Consider the following 26,303-nt stretch of genomic DNA (forward strand, 5'->3'; position numbering starts at 1 on the left):
CCACCCAAAGCCATATTTATGTTGTTAATTATTTAAGTTACGGTGAATAAGAAACAGTGCCCAGGCTTCCCATAAAATTTCCAAAAATTAAACCAGGGAAATGGGCAATAAATGTCATTTGAAATGGTCCTGATGCCAGTTAATTGCATGACAACTATAAAATAATGGGGCATGAGGTGCCTCCACAATGCCTAATTAGTAACAATATGAACATTTTCTTGGGGAAAATGGCAATTACACGGTGAAAACACTTAGCAGTCATCATCAAAGGCCCTTTACCAATATTAGCTAATTAATCTTCCCCACAACACCCCGGGAGAAGGCAGCACAAGTTCTCATGGAGAGAGAGAGACAAAGGCCAAGAAATGAAATGGCAAGTCCTCTTCCTCCTTAGCTTCATTAAAGTACAGTTTGAAGATCTCAACCTAAAATCGTGCAGGAGGGATCCCAGGCAAGGGGAGAAGGATTATTTTTTCATGAGTGGCTTGCCCAGGTGATGGATAAGTTAGTGTGGTGATTTCTTAGCTGCCTTCTGATCTCCATCCTGGCTGCCCCTGAGAACTCCCCACACTGAACTACTGTCTCAGGCAGATGCAAACTCTTGCACATGTCAGCCCTGTCCCTTCTCAGCAAGAAGGCTTTTGACCTCAATTATACTAAACCAAGGGGAGTGGGAAGGGCCATGCCTCTTTCTGTAAATGCACACTTATTTTATTAGAGAACGGTTCACAACTTTTGGTTTCAAGCTAACTATGATGCCTAGAATTACTTCCGGAACATGACTGATTTTGATTAGGTGAAAATATGAAAAAGGAGTGAATTATACCTGGTATGAACTAGTGTAATCCCCATTAAAAATTTGTGAATTGGGGGAGGGGGGATTTATGAAATGCTGAAACAAATGTGTGGAGAGATTAAGTGACTCCCAAGATCCCATAGCTGGAAGAATGGTGAACTTGGCCCCAAATCATCTCTATTTGATCCTAAATTCTTAGTTTTTTTCCACAACCTTTGCCTTTATGGTGATTTTCTTTGCTACAGTCTAAGCTACATCTAAACCCTCAGCTAAGGGTGGCTAGTGGGCAGGCCCAGTGGGCAGGCATTTGGGGATGTTAATGTCCTCACAAAGCATTTATGAGTTGAGACCTAGTTCCGGGTCAAACAAAATAGTTTTCTTAGAGCAATATATACACTTCGTGGAAGAGGATTCATTATTTGTCCCATCTGTATCACAAAAGAGGAAACAAGACCACAAAATTTTGAGAAGATAAGCTTTGGGTTTTGAAAATTCCAAAAATTCTGTATCCTGATCCTTATCTATAAAGTGAACACAATAGTTGTACCTACTTTATGAGGCTGTTATGAAGATTAAGTGAGCAGGTACTTAGTACCTCACATGTAGAAAGCACTCAATAATTGTTAGCTATGTTTTAAACACATATTGCCCTATTAATGATTGACAATGATTACTCCTCCACTCTGATGAACTATGCTGGCTTTGAAGTCACACAGCCTAAATTTCAATCCTGCATCATCTAATTACTCTCTGTAGAACCATAGGGAGCTACTTAGCCTCCATGTGCCTCAGTTTCCTCATTTAAAAAAACCTGTAAATATCATATCTTCTTGAGCTTTTTAATAGATTTGTTTGTAGGGTTTTAATAGACAATGCATGTAAGGCATTAAGCCTGGCACCTGGAAAATAATAAGAACTTGAGCAATATTAGCTAGTGATAATCATTCCATGTAGGCATACTTAGTACACAAGAGGAATTCAGTCAATGTTCAAATCCTAAAATCCACAAAATTAATTTGGTATTCACTCAACAAACATTTATTACAAACCTACTCCATAGAAGGCAGTATCTTATGTGCTGGAGAATCAGACATTAAAAAAAAACAAAAAACAAACCATAGTTCCTGCTCTCAGCTGTTGTAATAGTATAGACAGTGTCTTTGGGTATAGACGATGGAATAAGGATCCTTAGATATGTGTGAACTGGGAGGCTCTTCTTTTCCAGGCCATGTTCAATGAATGAACAAAGTATGTTGCAGTTCTCAAAGTTCAGGAATACATTTTATCCAACTTCCTACCCAGTGTAAAGTTCATTTAATCTAAATTCTTACCTCAATATGGAACAAAAAATGAACCCTCTTCCATGAAATGACAAACCTTTTGTTTTTAAACATCTCTACAAACAAGAAGCTTTGTGAAGCAGCTGCCTCCACTGTTGAATAGTTTTAAAATTCGTCTATCAAGCGATTATACTGAAATATGCTTCCCTTGAAATGTCCACCCTTGGTCATTGTCTGTTGTCTGGAGCTAGACAGAGTAAGTGTAACCTTTTTCCAATCTGTTAGGTGTTTCCAACATATCCACTCCCACTTCTGAGTCTGTGTTTCCTTAAGTGAAACTTGCAGTCATACTGTGATTAAAGTCCAAAAGATCTGAGTATCTTTTATCAGTGGCGGGGGGGTGGGAGGCTTACAGATGGAAGGAGCCATGACTAAGACTATGCCTTGGTACCCATCACCCCACAGCCCTTAGTCTCAGCATCTCCTCTCCCCAAAGACCCATGTCAGTCCTACTCATACTTGTTAACTGACACATCTCTACCAGACTCTCTCTTCTAGTCTTTCCTAGTGACCTAACTCGTGTTCATATGTTCATTTAATAGTGGCTGGTTGAGTACCCTCTATGCCTAGAAGTGTGGGTAAAGGACACTTCAATGACATAGACAATATGATAAGCATAATTAGAGACATGAGGATTAAACTTCAGGTGGATATCCAGAACTGTTAAACATTCCCAGAAAAGTTCATTAAAATTAACTTCTCACTCAGCTGAGAAATCCCTGTTTCACATCTCTAACATAATGTTCTTGAACATCTCTGAATCTTTATGAAGCAACTGTTTCTACTGCTTAATAATTTTAATGTTCTTCCATATCAGGGTAATTTAAAATTTGCCCCCTTGTCACTTCCACCCCAGTCATTATCCTTCTTTCTGGAGCTAGAGAGAATGAACACAACCTCACTTCCACAAATAGATGTTTGCATATTTGAAGACTTTTCATGCTTCCATTTGCATTTCTGGCTCTTGGCTTCTTCAGCCTAAAACTCATCAGCTGTTTCTAAAATATTCAGATTCCTCATCACATAGAATGTCTTCTCCTGAATATGCTCCAGATTTTTAGTGTCTCTCTTAGGCTATGGCATCTAAATCTGGACAATCCTAAAAGTACCAAGCCTTTAAAGAAAGGGTAGATAGTTCCACAGTCTCACAGTGGAATTTTCAGAAGTAAAGTCCTGCTTGGTGGATTCTCTGCTATTACAAAAAAAATATAAATAAATAAATAAAACAATGACCTGGCAATACCTTGCTATGTTTATCAACCCTGAAGGATGCCAACCTCATTTTGATTCTGCACAGAAGGAGGATGTTCGCTTACGCCCTCAAGAGTCAACTCTCCAAGTCAGCCATAAAGTTAATTCTTAAAACATGTTCTTTATCACCTACTTGATGTGCCAGTCCCAATCCAGATGGCATTTGGCTTGACACTTTATTAGCTGACAGAATGAAGATCTCTGAAAATGAGACTTGTCTCAGATTTTTCTTTATATACGTTGGGACTAATTTCCATCCCCTAATTAAACCTTTAGGTGATCGACAGACACTCCTGACAAGCAGATCTGCTGATGGAACGAAATATTTTCAGTTTTATCTTCAAGACAATAGACATCCAGAACAATTTTAGAGATCTGAAATTTGGCGAAAGTAAGAGTTCATTTATAAAAAAGGATATAAGTATGAAGAGAGCATCAGAAGAGGCTCTGAGTGTATGGAAGAAGTAGCCCAGAAAAATGTGTAGACAGAAATGGTCCCCTATTCATGCAGCAGGAAATAAAACTCACAAGACAAATGCACAGATACACCCCTACTTGTGCAGTCAAAACCAACACATTTTCCTTATCCCCACGACACAGCATGGAATAAGGCAGTGAGCATTGACCCTGGAGTCCATATACGTGGGTGTGGGGACTCACTATTGCTATTGGCAAATCATGTTAGTCTCCTTTTTGAACTTCAGATAGTGAAGTTGAAAGCTAGCTGCTTACCAGTATCAAGAATTATTGAGTGAGCTTCAAGTTATATGCATTGGTGGAATTTTATAGAAAGGTAAGACATTGATAACACCAGATTCTGCCTCATATAATAATTATTTGTACATACCGCCCACTTGAATGTTAATGCTAGAGAGCAGGAATTACTGTCATCTCAGCTTCCTCCACATCCAGCATAGTATTTGTCATGTAGTAGGAATTTGATAAATGTTTGCTGAATTGAATTCCATGGAATTGAATTACTAACTTTGAGGGCAATTGTAGAATCTCACTTTACATCATCACCATTGCTTTGCTCAAAGCTGGCATGAGAAAGTATGCAATAAATGGTGCATGAATGAATAAATAAATTAAGAGGACCTGAAAAGATGGTTCCCAACTCTGAATGCACCTTAGAATCACCTGGGGTGCTTTTAAAATTCAATCTCTGGGACCATGCCCCATAGATTAATTTAAAAGTTCCCTAGGATATTGTGCTGTGCAGTCAAGGGTTGAGAAATAATGACTTTAAATAATAAGAAAATATGATAAAAACACCCCATCCTTTTTTAGTCCACTGTAGGATTTAGATTCTTAAGTGGAATAAAGCATTCAGAAAGGCTATGACACTCTAAAATAGAAGAGTGGTGTCATTACTGCTTTTTAGAAAGCTCCATCAAGAAGTGGTTTTCTAGACTGTTGGCTGATGGACCTCTTGGCAGTTATCACTTTGGCAACATGACCTTGCTGTGACTGAGCTGTGAATGCAGGATCAACCACCAAGGCAATTGCTCAGGACTTCTGCTTGGTCCTCATGTTCTAGGAGATTGCCACCTTGTGGTCACTCTGTAGTGACCATTATAACACCTTGACAGCAGGCTCATCTCAGACTTCCATAGATTTTTCTCTTTCTCAAGTTATATGCAAAATCCTAGTGGCGTATGATCTGATATTTCTAGAAAATGAAATAAGGGAGAGAATGTTCTGTAAGCTCCATGGTGAAGATAATGCTATAGATATTAACACCAGGCGTGATACAGAGGTTGTATGAGCAGGTAATTTATCTATCACTGTTGAATAGCAATGAGAGAGGTCAGTAGGAGACAATGTACTCGATAAGAGATCAGGCTTTATTCTCATAAGGAAGGTATTGGCTCTGTCAAACCCATTATAAACCTTTACTTCCATGAGAAAATATGTAAAACAGTAATATGGCCATAATTCCCATTTCACAGGTGAAGAGACTGAGGTTCCAGGAAGTAATTGCCTTTGTCAAAGCTACATGGCCAACCTCTAGATTAATTCAAACTGGGAACCAACTTTTAAACCAATATCTTCTGAAAATGAGATTCTATTTTACCCTAAAAGGAAAAATTCAGGGACAAAATCAAATTTCAAGATTGAATTTGAGTTCATGTATATGGGAAACAAAACACACATACCCATACATTTTTTAAAAACTTCATAATGAGGACTAATTGGATGATATAAATTTTTGCTTCATGAAAATTTTTGCTTTGTAACTCTGTGAAAGAAATATATTTTCTTCAAAGACACAAACAAATTCAGACAAACATCTATATTTCCAAGTCTTGCCAGACCTGCTGTAATGAATAGATAAGACTCATTGGTAAAGGCACCTAAATCTAAATATGATGAAGTATGAATGATATACTGCACACCAATCTGATATTTCAAGCAGATTAAATGTATGAGAAGTGAATGGGCAAAGGACCTGAAGAGACATTTCTCCAAGGAAGATATATAGATGGCCAACAAGCACATGAAACAGTGCTCAACATCACTGATTATTAGAGAAATGCAAATCAAAACTACCAAGAGATACACCACCTCACACCATTCAATGCTGGAGGGGGTGTGGAGAAAAGGGACCCCTCCTGCACTGTGGTGGGAATGTAAGCTAGTACAACCACTATGGAGAACATTATGGAGGTACCTTAGAAAACTACACATAGAACTACCATATGACTCAGCAATCCTACTCTTGGGCATATAGCCGGACAAAACTTTCCTTAAAAAAGACACATGCACCCTCATGTTCATTGCAGCACTATTCACAATAGCCAAGACATGGAATCAACCCAAATGTCCACTGACAGATGATTGGATCAGGAAGAAGTGGTATATATACACAATGGAATACTACTTGGCCATAAAAAAGAACAAAATAGGAGTTCCCATCGTGGCTCAGTGGTTAACAAATCTGAGTAGGAACCATGAGGTTGCGGGTTTGATCCCTGCCCTTGCTCAGTGGGTTAAGGATCTGGTGTTGCCATGAGCTGTGGTATGGGTTGCAGACGTGGCTCAGATCCCACATTGCTGTGGCTGTGGTGTAGGCCAGTGGCTACAGCTCTGATTCAACCCCTAGCCTGGGAATCTCCATATGCCGCAGGAGCGGCCCAAGAAATGGCGAAAAGACCAAAAAAAAAAAAAAAAAAAAAAGAACAAAATAATGCCATTTGCAGCAACATGGGTGGAACTAGAGACTCTCATCCTGAGTGAAGTAAGTCAGAAAGAGAAAGACAAATACCGTATGATATCCCTTATATCTGGAATCTAACATATGGCACAAAGAAACCTTTCCACAGAAAAGAAAATCATGGACTTGGAGAACAGACTTGTGGTTGCCAAGGGGGAAGGGGAGGGAGTGGAAGGGACTGGGAGCTTGGGGTAAATAGATGCAGAATGGAGCCTTCAGGATGGATTAGCAATGGGATCCTGCTGTGTAGCACTGGGAACTCTGTCTAGTCATTTATGATGGAACACTTAATGTGAGAAAAAAAGAATGTATACATGTATGTGTAACTGGGTCACCATGCTGTACAGTAGAAAAAATATATATATAATAAAAATGATTTTAAAAATGTATGAGAATTGGAAGACTGTGCCTGGAGACACACAGCCCTGAGTTGGTATGTCAACTCTTCCACTATGAGCTGTGAAATCTTTTTTTTTTTTTTTTTTTTTTTTTGTCTTTTGTCTTTTTGTTGTTGTTGCTGCTGTTGTTGTTGTTGCTATTTCTTGGGCCGCTCCCGCGGCATATGGAGGTTCCCAGGCCAGGGGTTGAATCGGAGCTGTAGCCACCGGCCTACGCCAGAGCCACAGCAACGCGGGATCCGAGCCGCATCTGCAACCTACACCTGAGCTGTGAAATCTTAATGCCCTAAGTTCAGTTTCCTCACCTACAAGTAAGAATGATAATGACAACTTACTAATAATTCTTATTGCTGTTAAGTGAAAGAGTATACCCAGACAGTAGTCCTAAAACAAGAAGCACCAAAATACTATTTGTGTGAATGAAAAAGTTTCCCTTATCCTATGATTTTCTTGGAATGTTGGGCAAATTGATCACACTGCTAATGAATGAGTATAAATTAGTTTGGTGCTGCAGCACTCTAGATGTCCAAGATTTTATAGGGGTTCTAAAACATACCATTCACATCATCAGAAAGAAAAATATGAAAAGGATAGTTTAGGCAGCTAAGAGGAGTTGGAAACTTTGTTAAATGGATCAGCACAATGATCATAGTGCCTTAAATTTTACCTTTGGCTTCAGTTTTAGGAAGTAGTTTATTGGAACAACAGCTTTAGAAAGCAGCCCTGTACTGAGCTGCCGAGAAGACATTGCTTTTTGATTTCCACCTGAGTGGATCATGAGTTAGCTGGTATCCAGAAAGAAGCGGATGGGTTTCAGTAACCACAGGTCATGCACTCAGAAATCACTGTTGATTTCAGAAGCTGAGAGACAAAGACTGCCCAAACTATTGACAGGCCAGACACTATATACCAGACACAGAAGTGGGAAATTTCTGTCAAAACTGGGAAAACTTCCTAAGGGCTACCTATGAAACTTTGACTTGCACCTTAGAATGTAAGCACCTGTATTCATTTTGTTCCTTTTTTTTCCTCCTGCACAAGTAGAATGGGGGAAGTATGTAGTCCATGCAATGAAGAAACACAAGATTTTAAGAAACAATTGTGACCTGAGTAGTATCTCATGAGTAGGATCAGCTGCTCTCAAATCTCCTTTGTCATCTTCACAGGCTCCAGGTTACGTACAGCTGGGACTGCTGCTACCTGATTGCAAGAATTATATAAGACCAAGATAATGAAGGCTAGATTTAAAAAACATAAAGGTAAGTAATCTGAATTTGAACCCAGATCTGTATGACTCAGAAGTCCATGCTTTTAAATCAATCCTCATGCTGTCTCTATGAGTAAGGGAAAAAATGTCATGAAAGTGTTATTTTAGCCAGAAATAAGTGTAGGAAAGGCCACAGAAACAGGACCCTCTATATTGCTTTGGCAATGTTGGACAAACCTTGGCCCCACTGTAGTAAAAGTAGGCTCGGCACGGAGTTCCCATCGTGGCTCAATGGTTAACGAATCCAACTAGGAACCGTGAGGTTGCGGGTTCCATCCCTAGCCTTGCTCAGCGGGTTGGGGATCCGGTGTTGCCGTGAGCTGTGGTGTAGGTTGCAGACATGGCTCAGATCTGGCGTTGCTGTGGCTCTGGTGTAGGCTGGTGGCTACAGCTCCGATTCGACCCCTAGCCTGGGAATCTCCATATGCCACGTAAGCGGCCCAAGAAATGGCAAAAAGACAAAAAATAAAATAAAATAGGCTCGGCACGTTTAAGCTTTCTGCAAATTTCAGTATCCTCTTCTGTAATAGAAAGAGGTTGAACCAAATGACCTTAGGCCCCTTTCGATTCTACATAATTGTTTAATACTCTAGATTTCTATAAAGTATTCTTTGTAAAGCCTCTCCAGGTGGGGTTTACTTTATTATCAAGTAAAAATGGTTTTATGGGCATGTATTATTTTAGTGCTAAGAAAGGACAGCAGTGCACATTGGCAAGCTAAAAAAAAATTGACAGTTAACGAATTTACTCACTAGCCAATTTCTCCAGTGTATGTGATGCCGTAAAAGGATTTTTTAATTAAAAAGAAATTATTTTTAAAATTAGAACTATTGTCAGTTTTTGCAGATTCATCACCTGAAAAAATTTTGCATATAGATGTCTTCATGTGCATGTATGTTGATTTCTGCCTCTCCTATTCCTCCACGCTAAACATGTTTATGCTTGAAGCTGCTTTGTGAATCCCAAGAAAGCATTTGAAGAAAATTAAAAATCTCTGCCAAAAACTATAACCATCACTGAGCTTGGTCATAAACTTTAATTGGAAAACTTATATTAAGTATGTATCTTTATTACATTTTGAAAGCATGAATAATATATATAATCATCCAAAGACTGAGCTATGAGCATTGCTTTATTATTCAAATGTAAATGAAAGGGTACTGAATTATCAATTAGTGTCCAGCTTCTTTGGAAGAGTGGGAATAAAATCTATTAGACCTCAGCTGCTGATTTACATTCTCAAATGTCTTTATTCACAAGCCTAAAAAGCAGGCCGGTAACAGTTGCCAAAGCAGTTGCCAAGACAACTTATCTCTGGATTTAGTATTACTGCATCACGAAAGACGCCTACGGGGAATTTAATTAACTAACGCTTCATCCTCCTTGGCCAAAAAAGAATGGATTTTCCTTTTAACTCAAAGTCCCTAAAGAATGAGATTCAATAGAGTCAGGGTAGACAGACGCACACAAGATAGATACACACATTCACAAACGCTGGGATTTTATTATAATATAGTGAGGCTAGTTTTCAGCCAGGGTTTACATAGAGTCTACCTCAATAGTATATACATGTTTATTGACTGGATGTGAATAGATATGTATATACATATATATAGTTTATTTATTCATCCATTCATTTTCCTTCTCTTTCCGTTTTCCCAAAAAGAGTAGGCAGTTTAGAGAAAGTTAATTGAAATGGAAAACTAGCATCAAAGGAAAGATAAATCAGATTAAAAATTGATTGGAATTTCAGAATTGTTAGAACTATGTTTCATAATTAGTTGTGAGCGTCCAGGTAACCATGGCAATAATGGAAATGAAACAAATTGCTTGGCTTACATTATTCCTCACAGAAAGGAATGCTTTTACCCTCCTAAATTCTAACATTTTTTATGGGGTGGGGAGAGTTGTTTAAAAACCGCGTATTTTTCTCTTTTTTTTGTTCTTCATATAAAGAATTTATTTTATTTTTTATTTTTTCCCTCTGTACAGCAAGGGGATCAAGTTATCCTTACATGTATACATTTTTCCCCCACCCTTTGTTCTGTTGCAGTATGAGTATCTAGACATAGTTCTCAATGCTACTCAGCAAGATCTCCTTGTAAATCTATTCTAAGTTGTGTCTGATAAGCCCAAGCTCCCAATCCCTCCCACTCCCTCCCTCTCCCATCAGGCAGCCACAGTCTAAAGTCCATGATTTTCTTTTCTGCGGAGGTGTTCATTTGTGCTGGATATTAGATTTCAGTTATAAGTGATATCATATGGTATTTGTCTTTGTCTTTCTGACTCATTTCACTCAGTATGAGAGTCTCTAGCTCCATCCATGTTGCTGCAAATGGCATTATATCATTCTTTTTTATGGCTGAGTAGTATTCCATTGTGTATATATACCACCTCTTCTGAATCCAATCATCTGTTGATGGACATTTGGGTTGTTTCCATGTCCTGGCTATTGTGAATAGTGCTGCAATGAACATGCGGGTGCATGTGTCTCTTTTAAGTAGAGTTTTGTCCGGCTATATGCCCAAGAGTGGGATTGTGAGGTCATATGGAAGTTCTATGTATAGATTTCTAAGGTATCTCCAAACTGTTCTCCATAGTGGCTGTACCAGTTTACATTCCCACCAACAGTGCAGGAGGGTTCCCTTTTCTCCACAACCCCTCCAAGTTGGCTGAGAGTTTTTATCAGGATTTGATGTTTCATTTTTATCTGCCCTTGTGCAGTTTTTTCACATGCATGCCCTGGTTAAGACTCAGCTGAAGACTAAAGAGGATACCTTCTGCAGTTTTTCAGTTCTTTCTGTGTTTTCTCTCTCTAGTACTTCACTCTACAAACTCTAGCCACTTTGGCTTTCTTGGATTCCCAAGCCCATTTCCCCAACACAGGGAGGCCAACAGGCTCAGCCTGGGCCCCTCCTGCTGGCAATATGACTTGGAAACTCTCTCAAGGCAATAGTCCGGGATAATTTCGGGACTCCCTTCATTTGTTCTTATGTCTCTGGGACTATTGGCCTTTTTTGGTCAGATGTCCAATGTTTTAAAAATCCTATGTTATGCCCAGTTTTTTAGTGTTTCTGCAGGAGAGTTATTCCATCTTCATTAGAAGTAGCAATGTTTCTGGGTAGTTTTCATACATGCACACTCTTAGATCTTACTCTGTACATAAATCATGGGCTAGGTCTTGAGAATATGTGTATTTTCAAAGCCCACCACTAAATTCATTGACAAACCTGGTTTATGAAGTACAGATTTATCCTCATTTTATATCAAATGAAACCTGACCTGTGTGGGTGAGTTTCAGATCATGACTAAGACACTGAACCTTGGTCAGTGATTTCTTCTACTTTTCCATATTTGTACAACCAGTGTCTGTGTCTGGTACATTAGTGCTAATGCTGGATGATCATTTCGTTTTAGACATTTCAGTAATGCTTGACATCTAAATAGTCCAAAAACTAACTGTAACATAAATTGGATTGCTCAATGGAAGTTGGGTGTTTCTTGCCCTGTGTTAAACATTACATGCTATACCAAATGAGGAAGAGACAATAATAGACAATATATAATCATCTTAACACAGGGAATTCCATAAAAATTTGGATCTGGAGAATTTTTACCAAGATCACTATCATCTTTTGTCTTTTGTGTGTTATTGACACCCTTCTAAGATAACACTATCACCATTACACCAGGTGATGGCATTGGTCACTCTTAGACATGTTTTAAAACACAGCTAGGTAATCATTTCCTCATGCTGTCTTCTCATAAAATTCTAGGCAGCTTTAACTGCTCCCACTCCTGAATGCAGTATTTTAGCCTTCTTCAGTCTACTAAGAATGTGCATTTGTATGAATAACACCTGTATCAGTACATTCTTTTGTTAACTTTCCCAGGTAACCGGTTTCATGGAAATTATTGATTTGGAATATCCATTCCTCTTATTCAGTTATTCTAGAAATATTTAAAAACCTAGAATATGTGATAATTTACGTTACATAATATGAATGTATAATTATAAATGCTTTTATGATTATATAATTTAAATGTACATATAATATGCATTCAGTTTATTTCTTTTTCTCTGGTATTCTGCCTGGGAATATCTGAAAAGCGGATAACTGAGTTATATTAAGTTTAATTAACATTAAACAGCATTAAGTTGGCAAGTCCCGTTTCCTGGGCTGCCAAATTTCTGACTTCATGGGTATCTAAACTGGCTTACATGCTGTACAGTAGACAAAAATTTGTATTGGGGAAATAACAATTAAAAAAATAAGTAAATAAACTGGCTTACAAATGGCTGAATCTGTGAGGAGTTGTTTCCAGTTGGGACTGTTTGGTCATGAGCACACCCTGATAATACTGCTATAATTCCATAGGATTTTCTGGGTACCCTCTGACTTTATACCACTGATTTTAAGGGAGTCAAGGAAAATCGCCTTTGGCAGGGCCGAATCCCTCCATGCAAATGTTAACTCAATGAAATTTTATCCCTTTGTTCTTCAGATCATCTTCTAAATTACTCATAGCCTGTCAAACAACATGTAAGTGAAAAATTGGAATTTTGCTGTAGTTCAACAGTCTGGTCTTAAGCTTAAATGTTTTAACTCTGAGGTTTGACTGACAAGGATTTAAAAGGAAAGGTGGGCTTTGTGTACACACCCAGCCCAAACTAAGACAGTCCCACCAATACCAACAGAAACCTTGACCATGTGCTGACGCAGCGATGAGGAACTCAACTCCTTATAATTGAGGTTCGAAAAAGGGAATATCTTCATATAAGAGCTAAACCAATCCATTGATTAGAAGACTCCTGCCATAGAAGAAGATAATCATGGACTTATTTTTTCTGAAAGAGGCATTAGAAATCATCTAATGCTATATTTCTTTAATTGGTGGGGAAGGGGAATGATAATCAGAATTATCTGGGGCTGTGAGGAAAGAATGGAGGAGTACTGAGCATATGTAGTTTGACAAACCTCCAAAGAGATCCTTTTAAACTTTTCCTAATTTACAAATCACTGGTGCAAACAATGCTGTATAGCCCTGGCTACAATTCAAACCACCTGGAGATCTTCAAAAATCCCACCATCCAGGTCATTTCACAGACCAAATTAGAATCTCTGGACTGGATGCAAGCACCAGTGTTTTAAAGAATCATATATAAGAGGTTAGAAATCTACAAGCCACAGATGGAAGGAAGCTTCTAACACTGAGACTAGGTTAAGTCCCTAGCACACATTTGAGTAGCCACAAAGAGCTACTTCTCTACTTCTCGCCAAACACCTCTCCAACTAAGGGTTACTATACCCTCCGGGGAGTTGTTATCCTTAAACTACCAAGTTTTCTTTAATCATGGTAAGATACACATTAAGTTTACTATCAGCTATTTTAAGGGTAGAGTGCAGTAGTGTTAAGTGTGGTTGCATTGCTTTGCAGCAGATCTTTAGAACTTTTTCATCTTGCAAAACTGAAACTCTATACCCATTAAATGCCTATTCTCTATTCCACCCCCTTCCAGCCCCTGGCAACCATGATTTTACTTTCTGTTTCTATGAGTTTGTCTACTTTAGATACCTTGCGTAAGTGGAAATAAGCGTTTATCTTTTGGTGAGTAGCTTATTTCTCTTAGCATAATGTCCTCAAGCTTCATCCATGTTAGAACATGTGACAGGATTTACATTTTTAAAAAAGCTTAATCATATCCCATTGCATGTACATACTACATTTTCTTTATCCATTCATCTTTCCATGGATATTTGTCCATATAATACCTCTAAGCTATTGTGAATCATGCTGCAACGAACTTGGGTGTGCAAATACTCCTTGAGATGCCACTTTGAATTGTTTTGGATATACACCGGCAGGATCATATGGTATTTCTCTTTATAGTTTTTGAGGCATCTCCATCCTGTTTTCCATAGTGGCTATGTCTTTACACAGTGGCTCTTCATTCCTACCAACAGTGTGCAAGTGATTCCAAAATATACGGAATGCTTCATGAATTTGCATGTCATCTTTGTGCAGGGGTCATGCTAGTCTTCTCTGTATTGTTCCAATTTTAGTATGCACGCTGCTGAAACAACTACTAAATAAAAGATAATTTTCAGAACTTATTAACAAATCCCACGGAGGTGGCAGACTAAGTCTCTCATATTTATTTTAAAATGTATGTTTGAATAATTAATTTTATTGTAATGGAAATCAGATCAATGGTCAAGGAAAAGTTACTAAAAGGAAGCTTCAAAGCATAGTCCCATACCAGAGCACCATTAGGGAACTTTCTGGAAAGGCAGATTCTCAGGCCCTGCCCCAGAAACTTATTGGATCAGAAATTATGCAGTTTGGGTCCAGCAACTTGTGTTTTAAAAGACTTTAGGGTCTACCAACGCATACTAAAGATAGAAACACTCTATATTTTATCATTTTATAGATCTTAAAGATAAACTCTCCAAGCCCCAATACTTTTCTTATTAATGCTTAAAAGGCTAGTAAGTTTATTCCTTTTTGTTTTATTTTACTTTTTGTTAGTTGTTTGGTTGCCTGGTTGGTGAAACAGCCTTGCTCTTAAGCATCAGTGACTTCAGGATTAAAAGCTCACTCAGATAGTAGTTCACTCCATAAATTTGTAACTATAGTAACTTCTTAGTCATGCTATATTCTGTAAAATGAGGAGACTGGATCAAAGATAGCAAATATCTGCTTTACATGCCACCACCACTCTTCCAAAGCCCAAGGCGGATATTGCTAATTGATCAGGTTGCTCTATACCTCCTAGTTTAGAGTTTCAGAATCCTTAACACAGCTCTCCCAAAGAATCATGAGATAAAATCCATTTTCTACCAGATAAATCTTCATTGTACTATTTAGCTCTGTCTTTAAATAGTATGGACTCCAAATACTATCAATTCTAGGGTTTCTCTGAGAAGTGTGAGTGTTTTGGGTATTGGCTTGGCAATGATGGGAATTGAATGATTTCTTAGCTTGGCCTCGGCTGCAGTGTTTCCCTCACCCTTCTACTTATGAAGTCTGCACACTGATTCAAACTAGTAGCCTTTGGGTGAAAAAGGAGCACTTTTACTTCTTATTTAATCAAATCTCACAACAACAAGATCTAAATAATCATCTTTTCCAGCACAAAACTAAACATTGTACTCACATAACCAGTGTTCTAGTGCTGACCTAGTATGATGTTCATGAGGAGATCTCCCTCTTGGATTCGATACAAAAGAGTTAAGATTTATTGAGGACCATGCATGTGCAAAAGCTTTGTTAGCCAATTTGCTATTATATCTGATTTATTCTGCTCAAAAACATTTTAATATATACGTAACTACATGGTTTCTGATTTACAAATAAGAAAACTGAGGTTTAGAGAAGTTAAGAAACATAACCAGTCATAAGCTTAAAGGAAGGACCAGCTGTCTAATTTACAGGGCTCAGTGCAAAATAAAGATGCAAGGCCTCTTTAGTCAAAACATTATTAAGAATTTCAAGACAGGCGTTCCTGTTGTGGCGCAGCGGAAAAGAATCCAACTACGAACCATGAGGTTGCGGGTTCGATCCCTGGCCTTGCTCAGTGGGGCTAAGGATCCGGCGTTGCCGTGAGCTGTGGTGTAGGTCACAGACGGGGCTCGGATCCCACATTGCTGTGGCTCTGGTGTGGGCCAGCGGCTACAGCTCCAATTAGACCCGTAGCCTGGGAACCTCCATATGCTGCAAGTGTGGCCCTAAAAAGCCAAAAAAAAAAAAAAAAGGGAATTTCAAGACAGATACTGCAGAGCGTTAAACCAAACACAGGACCTTCTGAGCCATGGGTTCCTGGGCTACTGCACAAGTTATGTGCCCATGAAGCTGGCCCCACTTAATGTCGGCGCTTATTCCAAAACCTATGTCACTTTTCTATTTGATCACATATGAGAGCCAAGTGATTTTGTGAAAACTAAGGGTTAGAATAGAAAATAATGCTTCTGGGTACAGAATGGAGAATTTTTCTCGAAGCAATCACAAACAAGCCCCTGTGGCTATGTGTGTATAAGCCAGAGGGTGACATAATCTTGGAATCAAACAGAAATGCCATGAAACCCTTTTCAGTAGGTACAACCTGATGGATAAAAATAAATGTTGAAATTCATTGCTTCACTTTCTTTTCTTCCATCTTGATAATTCCAAGACCCCCAGCATGGTTCTCTTAGACCCAGTGGGGTCTTGAATGAATGGATTTATCCAGCAGTTCATTAAGTGATGATGAAAAGGAAGCAGAACTTTGAAAGCAGGAACCATGTAGACCCCACATAGAGAAGCTATAATAACAGTGTTCCTGTCAAAAGCCCAGAGGGCAGTCCAGCCAAGAACTTAGAAGCAGCTGTGATAGGTGTGATGCCCCAAGAAGTGTGGTGAGAGTGGGAATTCAGGGAAGATTCAGCACAGATTGACAGGAGTTCACATGAGAACCTGTTCCCACATCCTCCCACCACGAGATGTGCAGGGGACCAGACAAGAAGAAAAGAAGAAAGAGTGGCCTGGGCTCTGCACCTATGCAGGTCATGGTTGGGGCTCAAGTTGTCCTTTGGAATTTCACCCTCCTAGGACCTTAGTGTGACACATTATAAAGCCACAATTATCCTATAATGTTTGTCTGAAAATCTACCTGCTTCTGCCTCTGCCATTCTGAGAATGATGGAAACTGAATCATTAGCAGTTGCCCCAGTGTCACAGGTGACTTTGTCACCATCTTTACCACATCACTCCACATTTTGTTCTACTTCAAGACTGGTGGGTGGGCTATAACTGACAGAAGACTCTAAACTATCATCTTATTAAACACACGTTTAAACTAGGGTTGCATGACTTCATAGGTTTAGGGCAAGGGTTAAGAAATATCTAATTTTACCAGATGCAAATTTGCAAAGGTGATGAGAGTCAAAAAATTCTTATTACTCAATAAGGGATCTTACCGAGACTTCCAAAGCATCTTAAGGCTTTAACATCTTTTAAAAATCACTTCTCTTCAGGTCCGTGTATTGCCTGATCTTATTATGATTAGACAGACCCAGGCTAGCATCTCAATCTTGTCACAAGCTGTGTGACCTTGGTCTAATTACTCAAGGATGATGTAAAAATTAAATGAAATAGGCCAAGTGCAAGGGTTTGGTAGAGTCTACGTTCTATTGCAGCTTATCAAATAATATTTGCTCAATGAGAAATTATTGCAGTCTATAAATGGAAAAATGATCTTTTTTCCTTCTCTTATATATCCTCATTCCAGAGTCATCTAAGACAGAAATATGAAACAAACACTGTATTTATTCTTACATAGAAACTTATAGTTTATAAAATGAGATATTATCTCATTTGATCCTCATAAAAAGTTCTTGAGAGACAGTTTACAAAGTGGTTGTCATTTTCATACAACTTACAGAATGGGAGAAAATAGTTTCAAATGATGCAACTAACAAGGGCTTAATCTCTAGAATATACAAGAAACTTACACAGCTCAACAGCAAAAAAGCCAACACCATAATTAAAAAATGGGCAAAAGTCCTAAAGAGACTTTTTCCCAAGGAAGATGTGCAGATGGCCAACAAACACATGAAAAAATGCTCAACATCACTGATTATTAGAGAAATGCAAATCAAAACTACCATGAGATACCACCTCTCACCAGTAAGAATGGCCATCATTAATAAATCCACAAAGAACAAGTGCTGGAGGGGGTATGGAGAAAAGGGACCTGTCCTGCACTGTTGGTGAGAATATAAACTGGTACAACCACTATGGAGAACAGTATGGAGGTACCTTAGAAAACTGTACATAGAACTACCATATGGAAAAGCCTCTCGAGGTGCGACCTGGAGCCCACTCACTCTGAAGATGGTGGAATAGAAGGACTGGAGCTCAACTTCTCTCCTAAAAACAACAAAATTCACTCTTTACCCAAATGGACCAGAAACCTTAAAAAAGATATCCTACTCCGGAAGAAAAAGAGGAGGCCACATCAAGAGGTGCGGGGGGGGCGATTTCGTGATATAAACAACCCCATACCTCCTGGGTGGGAAGCTCCACAGACTGGAAACTAACTGGTTCACAGAGACTCACCTACAGGAGTGAGAGTTCTGAGCCACACATCAAACTCTCATGTGTGGGGATCTGGCACTGGGAGAAAGAGCCCCAGAGCATCTGGCATTGAAGGCCAGTGGGGCTTGTGCACAGGATATCCACGGGACTGGGGGAAATGGAGACCCCATTCTTAAAAGGCACACACAGACTTTCACGTGCACTGGGTCCCAGGGCAAAGCAGAGTCTCCATACGAATCTGGGTCAGACAAGACTGCAGTTCTTGGAAGACCTCCTGGGAAAACAGGGGTGAACGTGGCTTGTTGTAAGGGAAGGACATTGAAAGCAAAGCTCTCGGGAATATTCAGCAGCTGCCTGTCTCTGGAGGTGGCCATTTTGGGAAAATATGGCCCCACCCATCCGTCAGTGCTGAGAAGCCGCAGGGCAAACAACAAATCAGGTGGGATCACAGACCCGCCCCTGAGTAAACAGGCTACCTAAAGACCCCTCAAGCACACAGCTGCCTCTAATCCCATCCAGAGACTAAGCCCCACCCACCAGAGAGATTAGAATCGGCTCCACCTACCAGGGGGCAGGCATCAGCCCTTTCCATCAGGAAGCCTACAGCAAGCCCCCATACCAACTTCAGCCACCGGGGGACAGACACCAAAAGTAAGAGAGGCTACAACTCTATTATCTGTAAAAAGGTTACCACACCAAAAACCTATAAAAATGAAAAGACAGATAACTATAACTCAGATGAGGGAAAAAGGAAAAACCACAGAAAAACAGCTAAGTGAGGAGGAGATACTTAGCCTCCAGAAAAAAGACTTTAGACTGTTGATGCTGAAGATGATGCAAGACATTGGAAATAAACTGGAGGCAAAGATGGATAACTTAAAGGAAACACTGAGCAAAGAGATACAAGATATAAAACTTAAACAAGAAGAGATGCAAAATACAATAACTGAAATAAAAAATTCACTAGAAGCAGCTAACAGCAGAATACAGGAGGCAGAAGAATGAATAAGTGAGGTGGAGAACAGATTAGTGGAAGTTACGGATGCAGGACAGAAAAGAGAAAAAAGATTGAAAACAAATGAAGAGAGTCTCAGAGAACTCTGGGACAATGGTAAACGCACCAACATCTGTATTATAGGGGTGCCAGAAGGAGAAGAGAGAGAGAAGGGGACAGAAAAAATATTCCAAGAGATAATAGCCAAAAACACCCCTAACATGGGAAAGGAACCACTCACTTAAATCCATGAAGCACAATGAGTACCATATAAAATAAACCCAAGGAGGAACACTCCGAGACATATTAATCAAACTGACCAAAATTAAAGACAAAGAGAAAACATTGAAAGCAGCTAGGGAAAAGAAACCAATAACATACAAGGGAACCCCATTAAGATTATTGGCAGATTTTTCAACAGAAACTCTGGAGGCCAGAAGGGAGTGGCATGATATACTTAACGTGATGAAAGGAAAAACGCCTCCAACCAAGATTACTCTACCCAGCAAGGCTCTCATTCAGATTTGAAGGAGAAATCAAAACCTTCATAGATAAGCAAAAGCTGAGAAAATTCAGCAACACTAAACCTGCCTTACAACAAATACTAAAGGGACTTCTAGAGGCAGAAAAGAACAAAAGAAGGAAAGAAAAAAGACCAGCAAAAACAAATCCAAAGCAATTAATAAAATGGCAATAAGAGCATACATATCAATAATTACCTTAAATGTTAATGGACTAAATGCCCCAACCAAAAGACATAAATTGGCTAAATGGATACAAAAACAAGACCCATATATATGCTGTCTTCAAGAGACCCACTTCACTTCTAGGGACACATACAAATTGAAGTGAGAGGATGGAAGAAAATATTTCATGTAAACAGGGATCAAAAGAAAGCTGCAGTAGCAATACTCATATCAGACAAAATAGACTTTAAAATGAAGAATATTTTAAGGGACAAAGAAGGACATTACATAATGATCAAAGGATCAATCCAAGAAGAAGACATAACAATTTTAAATATCTACGCACCCAACACAGGTTCACCACAATATATAAAGCAACTGCTAACAATCTTAAAAGGACAAATCAACAATAATGCAATATAGTGGGGCACTTTAATACCCAACGTACAGCAATAGACAGATCAACCAGATAGAAAATCAATAAGGAAACACAGGCCCTGAATGATGCATTAAACCAGATGGACTTAATAGATATTTATAGGACATTTCATCCAAAAGCAACAGATTACACATTCTTTTCAAGTGCACATGGAACATTCTCTAAGATTGATCATATCCTGGGCTACAAATCCAACCTCAGTAACTTTAAGAAAATTGAAATCATATCAAGTATCTTTTTCGACCACAATGCTATACAACTGGAAATCAAAAAGACAACAACTGCAAAAAACACAAACACATGGAGACTAAACAACATGCTACTAAACAACCAATGGATCACTGAAGAAATCAAAGAGGAAATTATAAAATACCTGGCAGCAAATGACAACAAAGATACGGTACTCCAAAACCTATGGGATGCAGCAAAAGCCGTTCTAAGAGGAAAGTTTATAGCAATACAAGCCCACCTCAGTAAACAAGAAAAAGCTCAAATAAACAAGCTAACTTTACATCTAAAGCAGCTCGAGAGAGAAGAACAGACAAGACCTAAAGTTAGTAGAAGGAAAGAAATCATAAAAGATCAGAGCAGAAATCAGTGAAATAGAAATGAAGAAAACCATAGTAAAGATCAATGAAATGAAAAGCTGGTTCTTTGAAAAGATCAACAAAATTGATAAGCGCCTAGCCAGACTTATCAAGCAAAAAAGAGAGAGGACTCAAATCAATAAAATTAGAAATGAAAAAGAAGTAACAACAGACATCACAGAAATACAAAGGATCATAAGAGACTACTATATGCAACTATATGCCAATAAAATGGAAAACCTAGAAGAAATGGACAAATTCTTAGAAAGGTACAATCTTCCTAGACTAAACCAAGATGAAATAGAAAAGATGAATGGACCAATCACAAGAACTGAAATTGAAACTGATTAAAAAAACTTCCAACAGATGATTGGATTCGGAAGATGTGGTATATATACACAATGGAATACTACTCAGCCATAAAAAAGGATGACATAATGCCATTTGTAGCAACATGGATGGAACTAGAGAATCTCATTCTGAGTGAAATGAGCCAGAAAGACAAAGACAAATACCATATGATATCACTTATAACTGGAATCTAATATCCAGCACAAATGAACATCTCCTCAGAAAAGAAAATCATGGACTTGGAGAAGAGACTTGTGGCTGCCTGATGGGAGGGGGAGGGAGTGGGAGGGATCAGGAGCTTGGGCTTATCAGACACAACCTAGAATAGATTTACAAGGAGATCCCGCTGAATAGCATTGAGAACTATGTCTAGATACTCATGTCACAACAGAAGAAAGGGTGGAGGAAAAACTGTAATTGCAATGTATACATGTAAGGATAACCTGACCCCCTTGCTGTACAGTGGGAAAATAAAAAAAAAAAAAAAAAAAAACTTCCAACAAACAAAAGTCCAGAACCAGATGGCTTCACGGGCGAATTCTATCAAACATTTAGAGAAGAGCTAACACCGCTCCTTCTGAAACTATTCCAAAAAAACTGCAGAGGGAGGGATACTCCCAAACTCATTCTATGAGGCCACCATCACCCTGATACCAAAACAAGACAAAGATACCACAACAAAAGAAAACTACAGGCCACTTTCACTGATGAACATTGATGCAAAAGTCCTCAACAAAATACTAGCAAACCACATCCAACAACACATTAAAAGGATTATACATCATGATCAAGTGGGATTTATCCCAGGGATGCAAGGGTTCTTCAATATCTGCAAATCATCAGTGTGATACACCACATTAACAAACTGAAGAATAAAAACCACATGATACTATCAATAGACGCGGAAAAAGCCTTTGACAAAATCCAACACCTGTTTCTGATAAAAACCCTTCAGAAAGTGGGCATAACGGGAACCTACCTCAACTTAACAAAGGCCACATATGACAAACCCACAGCGAACATCATTCTCAATGGTGAAAAGCTGAAAGAATTCCTGCTGAGATCAGGAACAAGACAAGGATGTCTGCTCTCGCCACCACTCTTCAACATAGTTCTGGAAGTCCTAGCCACAGCAATCAGAGAAGTAAAAGAAATAAAAGGAATCCAAATTGGAAAGGAAGTAGTAAAACTATCCCTACTTGCAGATGACATGATACTATACCTAGAGAATCCTAAAGACTCTACCAGAAAACTGTTAGAGCTCATCCACGAATTTGGCAAAGTCGCAGGATACAAAATCAATACACAGAAATCGACGGCACTAACAATGAAAGAGCAAAAAGAGAAATTAGGGAAGCAATCCTGTTTACCATTGCATCCAAAAGAATAAAATACTGAGGAGTAAACCTACCTAAAGAGACAAAAGACCTGTACTCTGAAAACTATAAGCCACAGATGAAAGAAATCAAAGATGACACAAATAGATGGAAAGATATACCATGCTTGTGGATTGGAAGAATTAATATTATCAAAATGACTATACTACCTAAGGAAATCTACAGATTCAATGCAATCCTTATCAAATTACCAAGGACATTTTTCACAGAACTAGAACAAAATATTTTAAAATTTGTTTGGAAGCACAAAAGACCCAGAATAGCCAAAGACATCCTGAGAAAGAAAAATGGAGCTGGAGGAATCAGGCTCCCTGACTTCAGACTCTACTACAAAGCAACAATCATCAAAACCACATGGTACTGGCACAAAGACAGAAATATAGATCAGTGGAACAGGATAGAAAGCCCAGAATTAAACCCACGCACCTACAGCCAACTAACCTATGACAAAGGAGGCCAGAATATACAATGGAGAAAAGAGAGCCTGTTCAATAAGTGGTGCTGGGAAAACTGGACAGCCACATGGAAAAGAATGAAATTAAAACACTCCCTAACACCATACACAAAAATAAATGCCAAATGGATTAAAGACCTAGGTATAAAGCCAGACACTATAAAATTCTTAGAGGAAAACATAGGCCAAACACTCTCTGACATAAACAACAGCAACATCTTCTCAGATCCACCTCTCAGAGTATTGACAATAAAAAGAAAAATAAATAAATGGGACCTACTCAAACTTCAAAGTTTCTGCAGGGCAAAAGAAACCCTAAACAACACAAAAAGACAACCCACAGAATGGGAGAAAATCTTTGCAAATGAATCGACTGACAAGGGATTCATCTCCAAAATTTATAAACAACTTCTGCAGCTCCATCCCAAAAAAACAAACAAGCCTATCAAAAAATGGGCAGAAGATCTAAACAGACAGTTCTCCAAAGAAGACATACATATGGCGGAGAAACACATGAAAGGATGTTCAACATCACTCATTGTTAGAGAGATGCAAATCAAAACCACGATGAGGTACCACCTTACACCAGCCAGAATGGCCATCATCCAAATTCTACAAACAATAAGTGCTGGAGAGGGTGTGGAGAAAAAGGAACCCTAGTACACTGTTGGTGGGATTGTAAACTGGTGCAACCACTGTGGAAAGCAGTATGGAGATTCCTCAGAAAACTAAACATAGAACTACCATTTGACCCAGTAATCCCACTCCTGGGCATCTACCCAGAGAAAACCACAACTCGCAAAGACACATGTACTCCAATGTTCATTGCAGCACTATTTACAATAGCCAAGACATGGAAACAACCTAAATGCCCATTGACAGAGGAGTGGATCAAGAAGATGTGGTACATATGCACAATGGAATATTACTCAGCCATTAAAAAGAACGAAATACCAGCATTTTTAGCAACATGGATGGACCTAGAAACTATCATGCTAAGTGAAGTCAGCCATACAATGAGACACCAACATCAAATGCTTTCACTGACATGTGGAAACTGAAAAAAGGACAGACGGAACTTCTTTGCAGAACAGATGCTGACTCACAGACACTGAAAAACTTATGGTCTCTGGTGGAGACAGTTTGGGGGGTGGGGGGATCTGCTTGGGCTATGGGATGGAAATCCTGTGAAATCAGATTGTTATGATCATTATACAACTACAGATGTGATAAATTCATTTGAGTAAAAAAAAAAAAAAAGAACTACCATATGACCCAGCAATCCCATTCTTGGGCACATATTGGGACAAAACTTTCACCCGCATGTTCATTGCAGTTCTATTCATAATAGCCAAGACATGGAAACAACCCAAATGCCCACTGATAGATGATTGTATTAGGAAGATGTGGTATATATACACAATGGACTACTACTCAGCCATGAAAATTAATGAAATAATGCCAGTTGCAGTAACATGGATGGAACTAGAGACTCTCATACTGAGTGAAGTAAGTCAGAAAGAGAAAGACAAGTACCATGTGATATCCCTTATATCTGGAATATAATATATGGCACAAGTGAACCTTTCCAGAGAAAAGAAAATCATGGACTTGGAGAATAGACTTGTGGTTGCCAAGGGGGAGGGGGAGGGAGTGGGGTGGATTGGGAGCTTGGGGTTAATGGATGCAAACTATTGCCTTTGGAATGGATTGGCAATGAGATCCTTCTGTATAGCACTGGGAACTATGTCTAGTCACTTATGATGAAGCATGATAATATGAGAAAATAAAATGTGTACATGTGTTTATAACTGGGTCACCATGCTGTACAGTAAAAAAAAAAATCGTATTAGGGAAATAATTTAAAAAATAAATAAAAAAAAAACCAAAGTGGTTGTCATTTTCCATTTTATGGAAAAAGAAAGTAAGGCTACAAGTAGTAGTTTTTAATTATCCAAATCCATATAGTTAAGAGAAGGAAGGAAGGGAAGGGCTCAAGTCCAGGTCCTCTAGCTTTAAATTCTGTCGATTTTAGAAAATCATCATCCCATATATCCTTCAGTACTGAAGCAACCCATCTATAATTGTTGGACCAGGTATTAACATAATCAAAATAGACATTTCCTTCCTGACTAAACCTGATTAATGGCTTAATCTGGCTCTGGTATCATTTCTGGAAAACACAAAGGAGACTTTTCATATAAGCCTGTCAGAAAAGATTCAGGGTCAGAAGAAGCAATCTTTTAATCACCTTGTGTTATCTCAAAGACAGCTTCCAGTGGTACAAAGATCAGGACACACAGTCATTTCAAATGTGTCATTCTCAGTGTTCTGACCTGCCAGTCAGAATTAGAACAATTTCAGATGAAGCCATAGGTAGGCTTATGATGAAGGAAAACTTTTAGAATAGACACCAAAGAGGAGAACTAACTCAGAAATTCCAGAAACATTTGGCTACCTAAATAGAATGATGTCCTGAAATCAAATAAAAACATAAAGAGGTGGAGAGATGTATTAATGATAATTGAATGTCTACTATAAGCAAAGCACTGAGTGAAAATTCTAAATACAGTATCCCATCTAATCCCCTCATATACCTGAAAAGTAGATGGGTTTCTGTGGGGGGTTTTTGGTTTTGTTTGTTTGTTTGGGGGGTTGATTTTTCTTCTTTTTTTTGGTCACCCAGTGGCATATGGAGTTCTGGGGCCGGGTATCAGCTTCCAGCCACAGTTGCAACCTTCGCAGCAGCTGTAGCAATGCCAGATCTTTTTGACCCACTGCACTGGGCCAGGGATCAAAGACATTGCAGAGGAGTTCCCGTCGTGGCTCAGTGGTTAACGAATACGACTAGGAACCATGAGGTTGCAGGTTCGATCCCTGGCCTTGCTCAGTGGGTTAAGGATCCGGCGTTGCCGTGAGCTGTGGTGTAGGTTGCAGACACAGCTCGGATCCCATGTTGCTGTGGCTGTGGTGTAGGCCAGTGGCTACAGCTCTGATTCGACCCCTAGCCTGGGAACCTCCATATGCTGGGGGAGAGGCCCAAGAAATG

General features: G+C 39.0%; 1 protein-coding gene and 1 non-coding gene across 2 annotated transcripts in view; one reads left to right on the forward strand and one right to left on the reverse strand.

The window, feature by feature from the left end:
* Positions 1-26,303, forward strand: part of LOC102165543 (uncharacterized) — a 615,604-nt gene that overhangs the window by 413,887 nt on the left and 175,414 nt on the right. The window contains exon 4 of the mRNA XM_085024289.1: positions 8,169-8,261. Coding sequence (XP_084880415.1) covers positions 8,169-8,223 — 55 coding nt within the window. The 3' untranslated portion in view covers positions 8,224-8,261. The remainder of the gene's footprint in view (positions 1-8,168; positions 8,262-26,303) is intronic.
* On the reverse strand, positions 14,252-14,354 carry LOC146403675 (U6 spliceosomal RNA). Its single transcript, XR_014845054.1, has one exon. It is a non-coding gene; the product is annotated as a U6 spliceosomal RNA (small nuclear RNA).

This window comes from Sus scrofa, chromosome 4, assembly GCF_054392235.1.
Source record: "Sus scrofa isolate SSC_HxYL_T2T_F1_AM1 chromosome 4, Sscrofa_HxYL_maternal_Yorkshire_Landrace_v2.0, whole genome shotgun sequence".
Classification (NCBI taxonomy): domain Eukaryota; kingdom Metazoa; phylum Chordata; class Mammalia; order Artiodactyla; family Suidae; genus Sus; species Sus scrofa.